The sequence below is a fragment of the Siphateles boraxobius genome, unplaced genomic scaffold (assembly GCF_051911475.1).
Source record: "Siphateles boraxobius isolate OS27281-9 unplaced genomic scaffold, OSU_SipBor_1 7, whole genome shotgun sequence".
Taxonomy (NCBI): Eukaryota; Metazoa; Chordata; class Actinopteri; order Cypriniformes; family Leuciscidae; genus Siphateles; species Siphateles boraxobius.
Window position 1 is genome coordinate 41,461,846 of NW_027509197.1, and position 15,655 is coordinate 41,477,500.

The 15,655-nt window shown below is 44.3% G+C and overlaps 1 protein-coding gene across 1 annotated transcript in view; it reads left to right on the plus strand.

The window, feature by feature from the left end:
• Positions 1 to 15,655, plus strand: part of cog3 (component of oligomeric golgi complex 3) — a 38,704-nt gene that overhangs the window by 13,607 nt on the left and 9,442 nt on the right. Inside the window, exons 13-17 of the mRNA XM_077216983.1 lie at positions 431 to 591; positions 678 to 777; positions 876 to 982; positions 1,361 to 1,450; positions 14,315 to 14,435. Of these exons, the coding sequence (XP_077073098.1) occupies positions 431 to 591; positions 678 to 777; positions 876 to 982; positions 1,361 to 1,450; positions 14,315 to 14,435 (579 nt within the window). The remainder of the gene's footprint in view (positions 1 to 430; positions 592 to 677; positions 778 to 875; positions 983 to 1,360; positions 1,451 to 14,314; positions 14,436 to 15,655) is intronic.

Consider the following 15,655-nt stretch of genomic DNA (forward strand, 5'->3'; position numbering starts at 1 on the left):
TCAGGTGTTGCGTGGTCTCTGTGCCCAAGTAGCCCAGGTCAATCTCTGCCTAGGAAATCACCTAGTCGTAATCGGCATTGCTATTTGTACTCGTTGTGAATACACAGGCCACAAGAAGTAATTAGGTTTTTTCTTTTGTTTTTTTTCTGGATCACTTTTATTCACGACATGCTATCCGGCAACAAAGTATTCCATTCATTATGCTAAGCTAAGCTAGCGGCGCTGTCAGACTAAGACAATGCATGCCCTGAGACAAAAATGCGTTTGCCCACCTATCTAAATGTTGGGGAGATGGTGAATAACCCCTATTTCAAAAAACAGTGGCATGTTCCTTTAAGGACTATGAAAATAATAAAGCAGACAATATTAAACAAAGTCATTAACAATAATTTAGCTTGTAAAGTGCGCTGTATTGTGTGGTTTGTGTCAGCGGTCCAGTTGTCGGCGTTCGATGCGCTCGTGAAGCAGATGCTGGAGGACGTGCAGGAGCGCTTGGTCTACAGAACCCACATCTACATCCAGACCGACATCCTCGGGTACAACCCTGCTCCGGGAGACCTGGCCTATCCCGACAAACTGCAGATGATGGAGGTGAGCCGCGAGATTACCTGAGCATCCGTGTGTTTATCGTTCAGAAGGTTTGATCAGTGAGTTCTCATCCGCTGTTTCTGCTGTAGAAAATCGCTCAGAGTTTGAAAGAGGAGCAGATGAAGATGAGCTCGAGCTCGTTCTCTGACGTCCAGCTGGAGGAGGAGCACAGGAAGCTCATCGGCTCTGGTGTGTGTGTGTGTGTGTGTGTGAGAGAGAGTGTGTGTCAGGACACATTGTTTCTGGAATCATCAGATTGTAATCTAGTGAATAAACTGCTGTTGTAGAAGCTCGAGTGCAGGGCTCAGTGTCTCCTGCAGATCTGCATGGCATGTGGTATCCGACGGTTCGACGCACACTAGTCTGCCTGTCCAAGCTCTACCGCTGCATCGACGTGAGCAACTCATAATTACACATTCATTCTATCTATGTGTCTGTCTGTTGTTTTATATATATGTTTTTATATATGTATACAGTATGTTTCAGGGTCAGTAATAATATGTTTGTCCTGCAGAGGGCAGTGTTTATGGGGTCAGTAATAACATTTGTCCTGTAGAGGGCAGTGTTTCAGGGTCAGTAATAACATGTTTGTCCTGTAGAGGGCAGTGTTTATGGGGTTAGTAATAATATGTTTGTCCTGCAGAGGGCAGTGTTTCAGGGTCAGTAATAACAGGTTTGTCCTGTAGAGGGCAGTGTTTCAGGGTCAGTAATAACATGTTTGTCCTGTAGAGGGCAGTGTTTCAGGGTCAGTAATAACATGTTTGTCCTGCAGAGGGCAGTGTTTCAGGGTCTGTCACAGGAAGCGCTGTCGGCCTGTATCCAGTCTCTGCTCAAGGCCTCTGATGTCATTCAGAAGAACAAGGTGAGGATCAGGGGCCTCATGTACAAAGACTTGCGTTGAATTCATACTAAAACATTGCGTACGGACAAAGCTGTAAATGTGCGTACGCACAAAAAAAAACAGATGTATGAATCTCTGCGTACGAAGGTTCCCACGCATATTCTCTTTGTACATCCCAATTAACGTAAAATTGAGCGCACATGCACGAGCACAACGCCCCACCCAGTCTCCTCCCTCAATTAAATCATTTAAATATGGTAATTAGTCCAATTTGGAAAAAGAAACCTGCAAGAACATGGCTAAAGCAAGCAAGAAACGAAATTTCACTGAAAATGAATTAGAGTCCTACTATTAGAGGTAGAAACAAGAAAAAATATTTTATTTGGAACTTTGTCCTCTGGAATGAATAACAAAAGAAAGAAAAAAGAGTGGGAGAGTTTGTCTGATGCCGTCAACGCGGTGGGATCTGAGAGTCGCACTGTAAATGAACTGAAGAAGAAATGGTCTGACATAAAGGTGGAAGTTAAGCGGAGAACTGCTGCGCACCGCCACAGTGTGGGCAGAACAGGCGGTGGTACAGGGGCCGATGAACTTTCACCCTTTGATCAGAGAGTTGCCTCTATTGTAGGAGACACGTTAATCTCTGGAATCGTATCCGTTGATGTGGGAGACTCGGCTATACTGCAGGACTGCCAGCAAGGTAACTAATGTGAAATGTATTTCCTTAACTTTGATACATATAGCCTACCAGCCACCATTTTAATTTTAAAATGCATGCAATGTAGCAAAAAGTACACCAGAGATTTTTCGTATCCACTGCTTTTATTGCAAATGCGTGTACCCATTAATAAGGAACCGATTCAAATTACTGTTAACATGTGGCTGTGTTTATTTGGACTTAGGAACCGCAGGAACAACAGCAGGAACGTCCACTGGCACGCACTCAGAGTCCGCACCACCAGAGTCTGCACCACCCGAGCAGCCAGAGCCCATTCAGTCCAGCGTCTCCGGTGTCTCTAATGCTCCCCCCAGTGCTGAAGCCCGTCCATCTGGCCGCGTCTTGACGCATGCTGTTCTGGAGTCACAACAGCAAATTGTTAGGGCCATTGGAGAAATTAACAGTCACCTGAAAAATGTCACTGACGCACTCACAGAAATAAGGCATTCATTAAAGGAATTGGTGAAAAAAATGAACTTTGTGTCTGAGTACCATTTATATTGTCGCAATTACACGTTGACGGGCCTGAATGGCTTGTTGATTGTGCTGCACATATACTGGTCCTGGGTCAGAGTCATGTGGCAGTGCTGCCACCTCACCAAGGGGTATGCCATGCCTGTGCGCGACATTGTGCAGCACTCCACAGGCCAGTATGATGTGGCAAACCTTGTCAGGGCGGTATAACGCCACCGACATTTCAGCTGCCCAATCGCCCGCTCCACAACTGACCGAGTGCGAGAATGGGCATCATTGTATCTGCGCTCTCGGTCAGTTTGTGGGTTGGTGAGGGGGGTTAACAGCCACGTCTTTAGTGGATAACCACTGTCTCCTGATGGGCAGTTGAATAATAACACACAAAAATTAAACTTTTAGATAGAACCATACATTTAAATGCATAACTTACCAAGTAGCCACCCATCGCGCACCCTGCCAGCTTGGAGTCTCATCCCAACCATGCTATTTGTAAGGATATATGAATCATGGGTTGCCCCAGGCCACCTTGCCACAATATTTGTTAGGCGCATTTGTGCATCACATATAATCTGCACATTTATTGAATGAAAATGTTTCCGATTCACATATACAAAATCTTCTTCAGATGGCGCCTTTATAGCAATATGTGTGCAGTCGATCGCTCCGATTACATTAGGAAAACCGGCTATCGCAGCAAATTGCGCTTTAATGTTTGGCTGGTCACCTGCATCGTATGGGAACGTTATATACCTGGTAGACAAGCGGATGATCCCGTCCCATACAGCTGGCATTGCACGGCTCAAACACGACTGGCTTATTCCTGAGCGGTCTGCCAGTTCTCTTTGGAAAGAACCAGTTGCCAGGAAACCAAGTGTAGTAAGCACCTGTAAAGGAACGGGCAATGCGTGGCTCCTCACTGTCTCTCTTTCCAAATTCGGACCCAACTCAGCGCAGAGTTCCAAGAGTATAGGCCGTGGAAATCTGAAACGGCTGATAAGCCAGTCATCATCGTGGGCCAGAAAATCATTGTGGTCCCTAAAAACTCGTTCTCTTCGGATTCTGCCATAGCAATGTCCTCTAATAAAGCCAACGCTGCCATTGCTAGACGGGTTGTATCAATTTGCACATGCTTTATATATGTTCTTACTTAATTGCATAATTAATAGAATATTTTAATAAGACTTGTGTGACAATAATATGTCAAATAATTGATCAATTACAAATTATAAGCAATATCTGACAGCTGGTGGTGCGATAGAACAATTCGTAGTGTGATGTTTGCCACTTCACTTTATTGCCTCTATGAGTCGCCAACGGACAAAAACTATGAGAAATGTACGTACGCCAGACATGAGATCGGCGTGGAGGAACGCACATTCTCGCGTTAATTTCACTGTTAGTACATCTGGCCGTGAACGTGAAAGCTGACGTACGCCGTGTTTTTGTGCGTACGCAGTGTTGATACATGAGGCCCCAGGATCTTTCAATCAGTCGTTCATACATGAGGAGTTCAAACAAAAGAACAAGGAGAGGAATGAATCAAGCTTTAGTGATGGACTGATTTTTTTTTATTCATTTAGCAAAACTGAAAATAATGTTTATTTAATAATCAAGTCAAGTCACCTCTATTTGTGTAGCAGTTTATATAATAGAAATATAAAATTTAACAAATATCTATATATTTATCAAAAGGCTCCTATCTAAAGTTAATTTGTAAGTTTTTTTATTCAGAAACCACAAAGCGTGTGTGTGTGTGTGTGTGTGTGAGAGTGAGAGTGAAAGAGTGTGTGTGTGTGTGTGTGTGTGTGTGTGTGTGTGTGTGTGTGTGTGTGTGTGTGTGTGTGTGTGTGTGTGTGTGTGTGTGTGTGTGTGTGTGTGTGTGTGTGTGTGTGTGTGAGTGAGTGTGTGTGAGAGTGAGTGTGTGTGAGAGTGAGAGTGAGTGTGTGTGTGACTGTGTGAGAGAGTGAGTGTGTGACTGTGTGAGAGAGTGAGTGTGTGAGAGTGAGTGTGAGAGTGAGTGAGTGTGAGAGTGAGTGAGTGTGAGAGTGAGTGAGTGTGTGAGAGAGTGAGTGTGTGAGAGAGTGAGTGTGTGAGAGTGAGTGAGTGAGAGTGAGTGTGAGTGAGTGAGTGTGAGAGTGAGTGAGAGTGAGCGTGTGGGAGAGTGAGAGTGTGTGAGAGTGAGAGTGTGTGTGAGAGTGAGAGTGTGTGTGAGAGTGAAAGTGTGTGAGAGTGTGTGTGTGAGAGTGTGTGTGAGAGTGAGTGACTGAGTGAGAGTGTGAGCGTGTGGGAGAGTGAGTGAGCGAGAGTGAGTGACTGAGTGAGAGTGTGAGAGTGAGTGAGTGTGAGAGTGAGTGAGTGAGTGTGAGAGTGAGTGAGTGTGAGAGTGAGTGAGTGTGAGAGTGAGTAAGTGTGAGAGTGAGTGAGAGTGAGAGGGAGTGAGTGTGAGAGTGAGTGAGAGTGTGAGTGTGAGTGAGTGAGAGTGAGAGAGAGTGAGAGAGAGTGAGTGTGTGAGTGATTGAGTGAGAGTGAGAGAGTGAGTGTGAGAGGGTATGAGTGAGAGTGAGTGCGAGAGAGTGAGTGCGAGAGAGTGAGTGCGAGAGAGTGAGTGAGAGTGAGAGTGTGAGTGAGTGTGAGTGAGTGTGTAAGTGTGAGAGTGAGTGAGTGTGAGAGTGTGAGAGTGAGTGAGAGTGAGTGAGTGTGAGTGAGTGTGAGTGAGTGTGAGTGAGTGTGAGTGAGTGAGTGTGAGAGTGAGTGTGAGAGTGAGTTTGAGAGTGTGAGTGTGAGTGTGAGTGTGAGAGTGAGTGTGAGAGTGAGTGTGAGTGTGAGAGTGAGTGTGAGAGTGAGTGTGAGTGTGAGAGGGTATGAGTGAGAGTGAGTTTGAGAGTGTGAGTGTGAGAGTGAGTGTTTGAGAGTGTGTGAGTGAGTGTGAGTGTGAGAGTGATTAAGTGTGAGAGTGAGTGAGTGTGAGAGTGAGTGAGTGTGAGAGTGAGAGTGTGAGAGTGAGTGTGAGAGTGTGTGTGTGTGAGAGTGAGTGTGTGAGAGTGAGTGTGAGGGAGTGGGAGTGAGTGTGAGGGACTGAGTGTGAGGGACTGAGTGTGAGGGAGGGAGTGTGAGGGAGTGTGAGGGAGGGAGTGTGAGGGAGGGAGTGTGAGGGAGGGAGTGTGAGGGAGGGAGTGTGAGAGTGAGTGAGTGTGAGAGTGAGTGAGTGTGAGAGTGAGTGAGTGTGAGAGTGAGTGTGAGAGTGAGTGTTTGTGAGAGTGAGTGTTTGTGAGAGTGAGTGAGAGTGAGTGTGAGGGAGTGAGTGTGAGAGTGAGTAAGTGTGAGTGAGAGTGAGAGTGAGTGTGAGAGTGAGTGTGAGAGTGAGTGTGAGAGTGAGTAAGTGTGAGTGAGAGTGAGAGGGAGTGAGTGAGAGTGAGAGGGAGTGAGTGTGAGTGTGAGTGTGAGTGAGTGAGTGAGTAAGTGTGAGAGTGAGTGAGTGTGAGAGTGTGAGAGTGAGTGAGTGTGAGTGAGTGTGAGTGAGTGTGAGTGAGTGTGAGTGAGTGAGAGTGAGTGAGTGTGAGAGTGAGAGTGAGTGTGAGAGGGTATGAGTGAGTGTGAGAGTGAGTGTGAGAGTGAGTGTGAGAGTGAGTGTGAGAGTGAGTGTGAGAGTGAGTGTGAGAGTGAGTGTGAGAGGGTATGAGTGAGAGTGAGTTTGAGAGTGTGAGTGTGAGAGTGAGTGTTTGAGAGTGTGAGAGTGAGTGAGTGTGAGTGTGAGAGTGATTAAGTGTGAGAGTGAGAGTGCGTGAGTGAGTGAGTGCGAGAGTGAGTGAGTGCGAGAGTGAGTGTGTGAGTGCGAGAGTGAGTGTGTGAGTGCGAGAGTGAGTGTGTGAGTGAGTGTGAGTGAGTGTGTGAGTGTGAGTGAGAGTGTGTGAGTGTGAGTGAGAGTGTGTGAGTGTGAGTGAGAGTGTGTGAGTGTGAGTGAGAGTGTGTGAGTGAGAGTGTGTGAGTGAGAGTGTGTGAGTGAGAGTGTGTGAGTGAGAGTGTGTGAGTGAGAGTGTGTGAGTGAGAGTGAGAGAGTGAGTGTGAGAGTGAGTGTGAGTGTGAGAGTGAGTGTGAGAGTGTGTGTGAGAGTGAGTGTGTGTGAGAGTGAGTGTGTGAGAGTGAGTGTGAGGGAGTGGGAGTGAGTTTGAGGGACTGAGTGTGAGGGAGTGGGAGTGAGTGTGAGGGACTGAGTGTGAGGGAGTGAGTGTGAGGGAGTGAGTGTGAGGGAGTGTGAGAGTGAGTGAGTGTGAGAGTGAGTGAGTGTGAGAGTGAGAGTTTGTGAGAGTGAGTGCGTGTGAGAGTGTGTGTGAGAGTGAGTGTGAGGGAGTGAGTGTGAGGGAGGGAGTGAGTGTGAGGGAGTGAGTGTGAGGGAGTGAGTGTGAGGGAGTGAGTGTGAGGGAGTGAGTGTGAGAGTGAGTGTGAGAGTGACTGAGTGTGAGTCTGAGAGTGAGAGGGAGTGAGTGAGAGTGAGAGGGAGTGAGTGAGAGGGAGTGAGTGAGAGGGAGTGAGTGTGAGAGTGAGTGAGTGTGAGAGTGAGTGAGTGAGAGTGAGTGAGTGTGAGAGTGAGTGTGAGAGTGAGAGAGAGTGAGTGAGTGAGTGAGTGAGTGAGTGTGTGAGTGATTGAGTGAGAGTGAGAGAGTGAGTGTGAGAGAGTGAGTGTGAGTGTGAGAGGGTATGAGTGAGAGTGAGTGCGAGAGAGTGAGTGAGAGTGAGTGCGAGAGTGAGTGCGAGAGTGAGTGCGAGAGTGAGTGCGAGAGTGAGTGCGAGAGTGAGTGTGAGAGTGAGTGTGAGAGTGAGTGTGAGAGTGAGTGTGAGAGTGAGTGTGAGTGTGAGAGTGAGTGTGAGAGTGAGTGTGAGAGTGAGTGTGAGAGTGAGTGTGAGAGTGAGTGTGAGAGTGAGTGTGAGAGTGAGTGTGAGTGTGAGAGTGAGTGTGAGAGTGAGTGAGTGTGAGAGTGAGTGAGTGTGAGAGTGAGTGAGTGTGAGAGTGAGTGAGTGTGAGAGTGAGTGAGTGTGAGAGTGAGTGAGTGTGAGAGTGAGTGAGAGTGAGTGAGTGTGAGAGTGAGAGTGAGTGTGAGAGTGAGTGTGAGAGTGAGTGTGAGAGTGAGTGTGAGAGTGAGTAAGTGTGAGAGTGAGTGAGAGTGAGAGGGAGTGAGTGTGAGAGTGAGTGAGTGAGAGTGTGAGTGAGAGTGAGTGAGTGAGTGAGTGTGAGAGTGTGAGAGTGAGGGAGTGTGAGTGAGTGAGTGTGAGAGTGAGAGTGAGTGTGAGTGAGAGTGAGTGAGTGAGTAAGTGTGAGAGTGAGTGAGTGTTAGAGTGTGAGAGTGAGTGAGTGTGAGTGAGTGAGTGTGAGAGTGAGTGTGAGTGTGAGAGGGTATGAGTGAGAGTGAGTTTGAGAGTGTGAGTGTGAGAGTGAGTGTTTGAGAGTGTGTGAGTGAGTGTGAGAGTGATTAAGTGTGAGAGTGTGAGAGTGTGAGTGAGTGTGAGTGAGAGTGTGAGAGTGAGTGTGAGAGTGATTAAGTGTGAGAGTGTGAGAGGGTATGAGAGTGTGAGAGTGAGAGTGAGTGTGAGAGTGAGTGTTTGAGAGTGTGTGAGTGTGTGTGTGTGAGTTTGAGAGTGATTGAGAGTGATTGTGAGAGTGATTGTGAGTGTGAGAGTGAGTGTGAGAGTGAGTGTGAGAGTGAGTGTGAGAGTGATTAAGAGTGAGAGTGAGAGTGTGAGTGAGTGTGAGTGAGTGTGTGAGTGAGAGTGAGAGTGAGTGTGAGAGTGAGTGAGTGTGAGAGTGAGTGAGTGTGAGAGTGAGTGAGTGTGAGAGTGAGTGAGTGTGAGAGTGAGTGAGTGTGAGTGAGTGAGTGTGAGTGAGTGAGTGTGAGAGTGTGAGAGTGAGTGTGAGAGTGAGTGAGTGTGAGAGTGTGAGAGTGAGTGAGTTTGAGTTTGAGTGAGTGAGTGAGTGAGTGAGAGTGTGAGAGTGAGTGTGAGAGTGAGTGTGAGAGGGTATGAGTGAGTGTGAGAGTGAGAATGAGTTTGAGAGTGTGAGTGTGAGAGTGAGTGTTTGAGAGTGTGTGAGTGTGTGTGAGTTTGAGAGTGAGTGAGTGAGTGAGTGAGTGATTGTGAGTTTGAGAGTGAGTGAGTGATTGTGAGTGTGAGAGTGATTAAGTGTGAGAGGGAGTGAGAGGGAGTGAGTGAGAGTGAGTGTGTGAGTGAGTGACAGTGAGAGTGTGAGTTAGTGAGTGTGAGTGAGTGAGTGAGTGTGAGTGAGTGAGTGAGTGAGTGTGAGTGAGTGAGTGTGAGTTAGTGATTGTGTGAGTGTGAGTGAGAGTGAGTGTGAGAGTGAGTGTGAGAGAGAGTGTGAGAGAGTGTGAGAGGGTGTGAGAGGGTGTGAGTGAGTTTGAGAGTGTGAGTGTGAGAGTGAGTGTTTGAGAGTGTGTGAGTGTGTGTGTGTGAGTTTGAGAGTGAGTGAGTGAGTGAGTGAGTGATTGTGAGAGTGATTGTGAGTGTGAGATTGAGTGTGAGAGTGATTAAGTGTGAGAGTGAGTGTGAGTTAGTGAGTGTGAGTGAGTGAGTGTGAGTGAGTGAGTGTGTGAGTGAGAGTGTGAGAGTGAGTGTGAGAGTGTGAGAGTGTGAGAGTGAGTGTGAGTGAGTGAGTGTGAGTGTGAGTGAGTGAGTGTGAGTGAGTGTGAGTTAGTGAGTGAGTGAGTGAGTGAGTGTGTGAGTGTGAGAGTGAGTATGAGAGTGAGTGTGAGAGTGAGAGTAAGTTTGAGAGTAAGTTTGAGAGTGTGAGTGTGAGAGTGAGTGTGAGAGTGAGTGTGAGAGGGTATGAGTTAGTGTGAGAGTGAGTTTGAGAGTGTGAGTGTGAGAGTGAGTGTTTGAGAGTGTGTGAGTGTGTGTGTGAGTTTGAGAGTGAGTGAGTGAGTGATTGTGAGTGTGAGAGGGTATGAGTGAGTGTGAGAGTGAGTGAGTTTGAGAGTGTGAGTGTGAGAGTGAGTGTTTGAGAGTGTGTGAGTGTGTGTGTGTGTGAGTTTGAGAGTGAGTGAGTGAGTGAGTGATTGTGAGTGTGAGAGTGAGTGTGAGTGTGAGTGTGACAGTGAGTGTGTGAGAGTGAGTGTGAGAGTGAGTGTGAGAGTGAGTGTGAGAGTGAGTGTGAGAGAGTGAGTGTGTGTGTGAGAGTGAGTGTGTGTGAGAGTGAGTGTGAGTGAGTGTGAGAGTGATTGTGAAAGTTAGTGTGAGAGTGAGTGAGTGTGAAAGTGAGAATGATTGTTAGTGTGAGTGAGTGAGAGGGAGTGAGTGTGAGAGTGATTGTGAAAGTGAGTGTGAGAGTGAGTGAGAATGATTGTGAGAGTGTGAGTGTGAGAGTGAGTGAGTGTGAGAGTAAGAGTGAGTGTGAGAGTGAGTGTGAGTGTGAGAATGATTGTGAAAGTGAGTTTGAGCGTGAGAGTGTGAGAGTGTGAGCGAGAGTGAGTGTGAGAGTAAGTGTGAGAGTAAGTGTGAGAGTGAGTGTGACAGTGAGTGTGACAGTGAGAGTGAGTGTGAGAGTGAGTGTGAGAGTGAGTGTGAGAGTGAGTGTGAGAGTGAGTGTGAGAGTGAGTGTGTGTGAGAGTGTGTGTGAGAGTGAGTGTGAGAGTGAGTGTGAGAGTGAGTGTGAGAGTGAGAGTGAGTGTGAGAGTGAGTGAGTGTGAGAGTGAGTGAGTGTGAGAGTGAGTGAGTGTGAGAGTGAGTGAGTGTGAGAGTGAGTGAGTGTGAGAGTGAGTGAGTGTGAGAGTGAGAGTGAGTGTGAGAGTGAGTGTGAGAGTGAGTGTGAGAGTGAGTGTGAGAATGATTGTGAAAGTGAGTGTGAGTGAGTGAGTGTGAGAATGATTGTGAAAGTGAGTGTGAGCGTGAGAGTCTGAGAGTGAGTGTGAGAATGATTGTGAAAGTGAGTGTGAGTGTGAGAATGATTGTGAAAATGAGTGTGAGCGTGAGAGTCTGAGAGTGAGTGTGAGCGTGAGAGTCTGAGAGTGAGTCTGAGAGTGAGTCTGAGAGTGAGTCTGAGAGTGAGTCTGAGAGTGAGTCTGAGAGTGAGTGTGAGAGTGAGTGAGTGAGTGAGTGTGAGAGTGAGTGAGTGTGAGAGTAAGAGTGAGTGAGTGTGTGAGTGTGAGAATGATTGTGAAAGTGAGTGTGAGCGAGAGTGAGTCTGAGAGTGAGAGTGAGCGAGAGTGAGTGTGATTTTGAGTGAGTATGAGAGTGAGTGAGTGTGAGAGTGAGTGTTTGAGAGTGTGTGAGTTTGAGAGTGAGTTTGAGAGTGAGTGTGATTGTGAGTGAGTGTGATTGTGAGTGAGTGTGATTGTGAGTGAGTGTGATTGTGAGTGAGTGTGATTGTGAGTGAGTGTGATTGTGAGTGAGTGTGATTGTGAGTGAGTGTGATTGTGAGTGAGTGTGAGTGAGTGTGAGAGTGTGAGAGTGAGTGTTTGAGAGTGTGTGAGTGTGTATGTGTGAGTTTGAGAGTGAGTGTGTGTGAGTTTGAGAGTGAGTGAGTGAGTGAGTGAGTGAGTGTGAGAGTGAGTGAGTGAGTGTGAGAGATTGTGTCTGAGTGAGTGTAAAAAGTGAATGTGTGTCAGTGAGACTGAGTCTGAGTGCGTGTTTCAATGTAAGCAGCACATTAATATAGAACGGTGATTAAACTGACATTAACTACCTGTACTTAAACGGTTTTAATGCAGACCTTTAGACCAATCAGAATTGAGTATTCAGACAGACCATGCTATAATATAGATTATGCTACAATATTAACAATTAAGTAGTTAAGTTCTGAATATATTATATTAGGGATGGCCGGATACCATTTTTTTTCAAACCGTTACAAGTACGAGTATTTACATTTGTGTACTTGCCGATATCGAGTACCGATACCGATATTTCTACCGCAAAAGTAACTATAGGCTCCCAGAAAAGAAGACAGAAGACTATTTTAGAACACAGGTTAGAAGACTGTTTTTATTTTCTTCTCTGCTTGTTTTAACAAGTCTAAAAATAAATAATAATGAGTAAAATAATAAATGTATTAACACACAAACCACTGTTAATTTAACATAAAAGCAAGCAGTTACTGCGTGCATGGTCTGACATGACTGAATGCGCCCAAAGTGCGCTCCCTTAATAGTCTAATTCCTAAAAAGCTGACAGTTCATCGCGATCTCACACATCTGTTATTATCAATGAAGCTGACTGCACAATGAATCTTTCATAATATCCACACTTTGTTTGTTATAATTAGAGGATTTGCCAGCATACAGAATTCAGCACTGAACAAAAAAGTTTTGAGCAGTGAGGGGAGTCTATCTTAAATGCTTCTGATTAGCCATTGCGTTCAAGAAATCAACACACATGTCTGTGATTGGCTACATCGCTCAACGCTGCAATGAGTGTGAGAGTGAGTGTGAGAGTGAGTGTGAGAGTGAGTGTGAGAGTGAGTGTGAGAGTGAGTGTGAGAATGATTGTGAAAGTGAGTGTGAGTGAGTGAGTGTGAGTGTGAGAATGATTGTGAAAGTGAGTGTGAGCGTGAGAGTCTGAGAGTGAGTGTGAGAATGATTGTGAAAGTGAGTGTGAGTGTGAGAATGATTGTGAAAATGAGTGTGAGCGTGAGAGTCTGAGAGTGAGTGTGAGCGTGAGAGTCTGAGAGTGAGTCTGAGAGTGAGTCTGAGAGTGAGTCTGAGAGTGAGTCTGAGAGTGAGTCTGAGAGTGAGTCTGAGAGTGAGTCTGAGAGTGAGTCTGAGAGTGAGTCTGAGAGTGAGTCTGAGAGTGAGTCTGAGAGTGAGTGAGTGAGTGAGTGTGAGAGTGAGTGAGTGTGAGAGTGAGTGAGTGTGAGAGTGAGTGAGTGTGAGAGTAAGAGTGAGTGAGTGTGTGAGTGTGAGAATGATTGTGAAAGTGAGTGTGAGCGAGAGTGAGTCTGAGAGTGAGAGTGAGCGAGAGTGAGTGTGATTTTGAGTGAGTATGAGAGTGAGTGTGATTGTGAGTGAGTGTGATTGTGAGTGAGTGTGATTGTGAGTGAGTGTGATTGTGAGTGAGTGTGATTGTGAGTGAGTGTGATTGTGAGTGAGAGTGAGTGTGAGAGTGTGAGAGTGAGTGTTTGAGAGTGTGTGAGTGTGTATGTGTGAGTTTGAGAGTGAGTGTGTGTGAGTTTGAGAGTGAGTGAGTGAGTGAGTGAGTGTGAGAGTGAGTGAGTGAGTGTGAGAGATTGTGTCTGAGTGAGTGTAAAAAGTGAATGTGTGTCAGTGAGACTGAGTCTGAGTGCGTGTTTCAATGTAAGCAGCACATTAATATAGAACGGTGATTAAACTGACATTAACTACCTGTACTTAAACGGTTTTAATGCAGACCTTTAGACCAATCAGAATTGAGTATTCAGACAGACCATGCTATAATATAGATTATGCTACAATATTAACAATTAAGTAGTTAAGTTCTGAATATATTATATTAGGGATGGCCGGATACCATTTTTTTTCAAACCGTTACAAGTACGAGTATTTACATTTGTGTACTTGCCGATATCGAGTACCGATACCGATATTTCTACCGCAAAAGTAACTATAGGCTCCCAGAAAAGAAGACAGAAGACTATTTTAGAACACAGGTTAGAAGACTGTTTTTATTTTCTTCTCTGCTTGTTTTAACAAGTCTAAAAATAAATAATAATGAGTAAAATAATAAATGTATTAACACACAAACCACTGTTAATTTAACATAAAAGCAAGCAGTTACTGCGTGCATGGTCTGACATGAATGAATGCGCCCAAAGTGCGCTCCCTTAATAGTCTAATTCCTAAAAAGCTGACAGTTCATCGCGATCTCACACATCTGTTATTATCAATGAAGCTGACTGCACAATGAATCTTTCATAATATCCACACTTTGTTTGTTATAATTAGAGGATTTGCCAGCATACAGAATTCAGCACTGAACAAAAAAGTTTTGAGCAGTGAGGGGAGTCTATCTTAAATGCTTCTGATTAGCCATTGCGTTCAAGAAATCAACACACATGTCTGTGATTGGCTACATCGCTCAACGCTGCAAACATGTTATGAATAGAAACTCTGGCCTGTAAATCAGTTCTATTTTGTTTTAGTTGTTCTTCTTGCTTTTCTGCAACAGATGAATGAAAATCTATTAGTTTTAATATGTTGTATTCATAGATATTTCTAGTTTGCGGGAGTCCCGCGAATCGTTTTATTCTCCCGGAACCCGCACACACAGAGTGAGTGCATTACCGCCCGCGCCCGCGCTCGCGCTCGGCCATCAGATCTAGTGCCGCGCCGCACTCTTTTGCGTTGGGAGTGCACGTCCCTATGCCTCAGTTCACCTCGAAAAGGACTCGCGGCGGCCAGTTTCGTTTCGCAAAATGTACGTGGTATCGGGGCGTGGTATCGGCGAATTTTTATGAGTACGAGTATATGAGGACAGTATCGACCCGATCCCCGATGCCAGTATCGGTATCGGGCCATCTCTATATTATATCATATTTTTTGAATATTATCTCTAACATTCTATAAAAAAAACAGGATTCGTATAGACTCACATGAGAAGTGTCTGATAATATGACTGATGCTTTTTTCTACTAAATATTTAAATTTATTATTATTTATAATCTTTTAAAAATGGTGTATCTCAGACGTGTGAATTGAAGCGTTGTTGTTTGTGCACAGACTCAGATAGACGGGCAGCTGTTCCTCATCAAGCATCTGCTGATCATGCGTGAACAGATCGCCCCGTTCCACGCAGACTTCGCCATCAAAGAGATCTCCCTGGACCTGAAGAAGACCAGAGGTACGAGCTCAGGCTTCTCAACACACGCCTGTGTGTGGCATTATGGGTAATTTGAATGTTGTGGGTGTAGCGAGATCCTCATGTCACTTATTTGTCTTCTGCTGTATTTTGGTCAAAAAAACAATGAAAATCTGATTTTTTTTTATTCATACAGTAAAGAACAAAAAGAAAAAGAATGAAATCTAGCATTTTGACTTTTGATATCATACATTTTGCAGTTTTTATTTTAATGCACTCTTACTCTGCCCGTCAAAAGTTTGAATTTTCAGCATCATTACTCCAGTCTTCAGTGTCACATGATCCTTCAGAAATCAGTATAATATTATTTTTTGATGATCAAGAAACATTTATGATTATTATCAGAGTTGAAAATATAATCTTTTGTAACATTATGAATGTCTTTACTGTCACTTTAATGCGTCCTTGATGAATAAATGTATTAATTTCTTTAAGTTCTTTCCCCAAAAAATTCTTACTGACCCAAAACTTTTGAACGGTAGTATCAATATCCAAAAGATTCTATTTCAGATAAATGCTGTTCTTTTGAACTTTGTATTTATCAAAGAATCCTGAAAAAAATAGGTATTTGTTAAAATGTATCACTGTTTCTGCAGAAATCTAAAGCAGCACGACTGTTTTCAACATTGATAATAATCATAAATGCTACTTGAGCATCAAATCATCATATTATAGTGATTTCTGAAGGATCATGTGACACTGAAGACTGGAGTAATGATGCTGAAAATACAGCTTTGATCACAGGAATAAATTACACTTTATTATATATTCACATAGAAAACAGCTGATTTACATTGTAATAATATTTCACTGTTTTACTGTATTTTTGATTAAATAAATTTAGCTTTGCCAACACAATAATAAATTATATTTTAAAAAATATATTCAAACAGAAAACAATTATTTTACATTAGTTGTTGTTTTTTTTAATCCAATAAATGCAGCCTTGGTGAGCAATGAGCATAAGAGACTTCTTCTAAAAACATAAAAATCTGAACGATCAAAAACTTTTGACCGACACTGTGTAAATAATAAATAAAATATATAGTTTTTTGGCTTTTAAAAAAACAATTATAGCATGTTATCTTTAAAAAGCCCAGAATGGCCTCTTACAAATATTGAATTGTGAGATGATTGTACAGTGTGAATGATATATGTGTGTAATATCGTGAAGAAGCAGCAGATGGCAGAGCAACATCAGT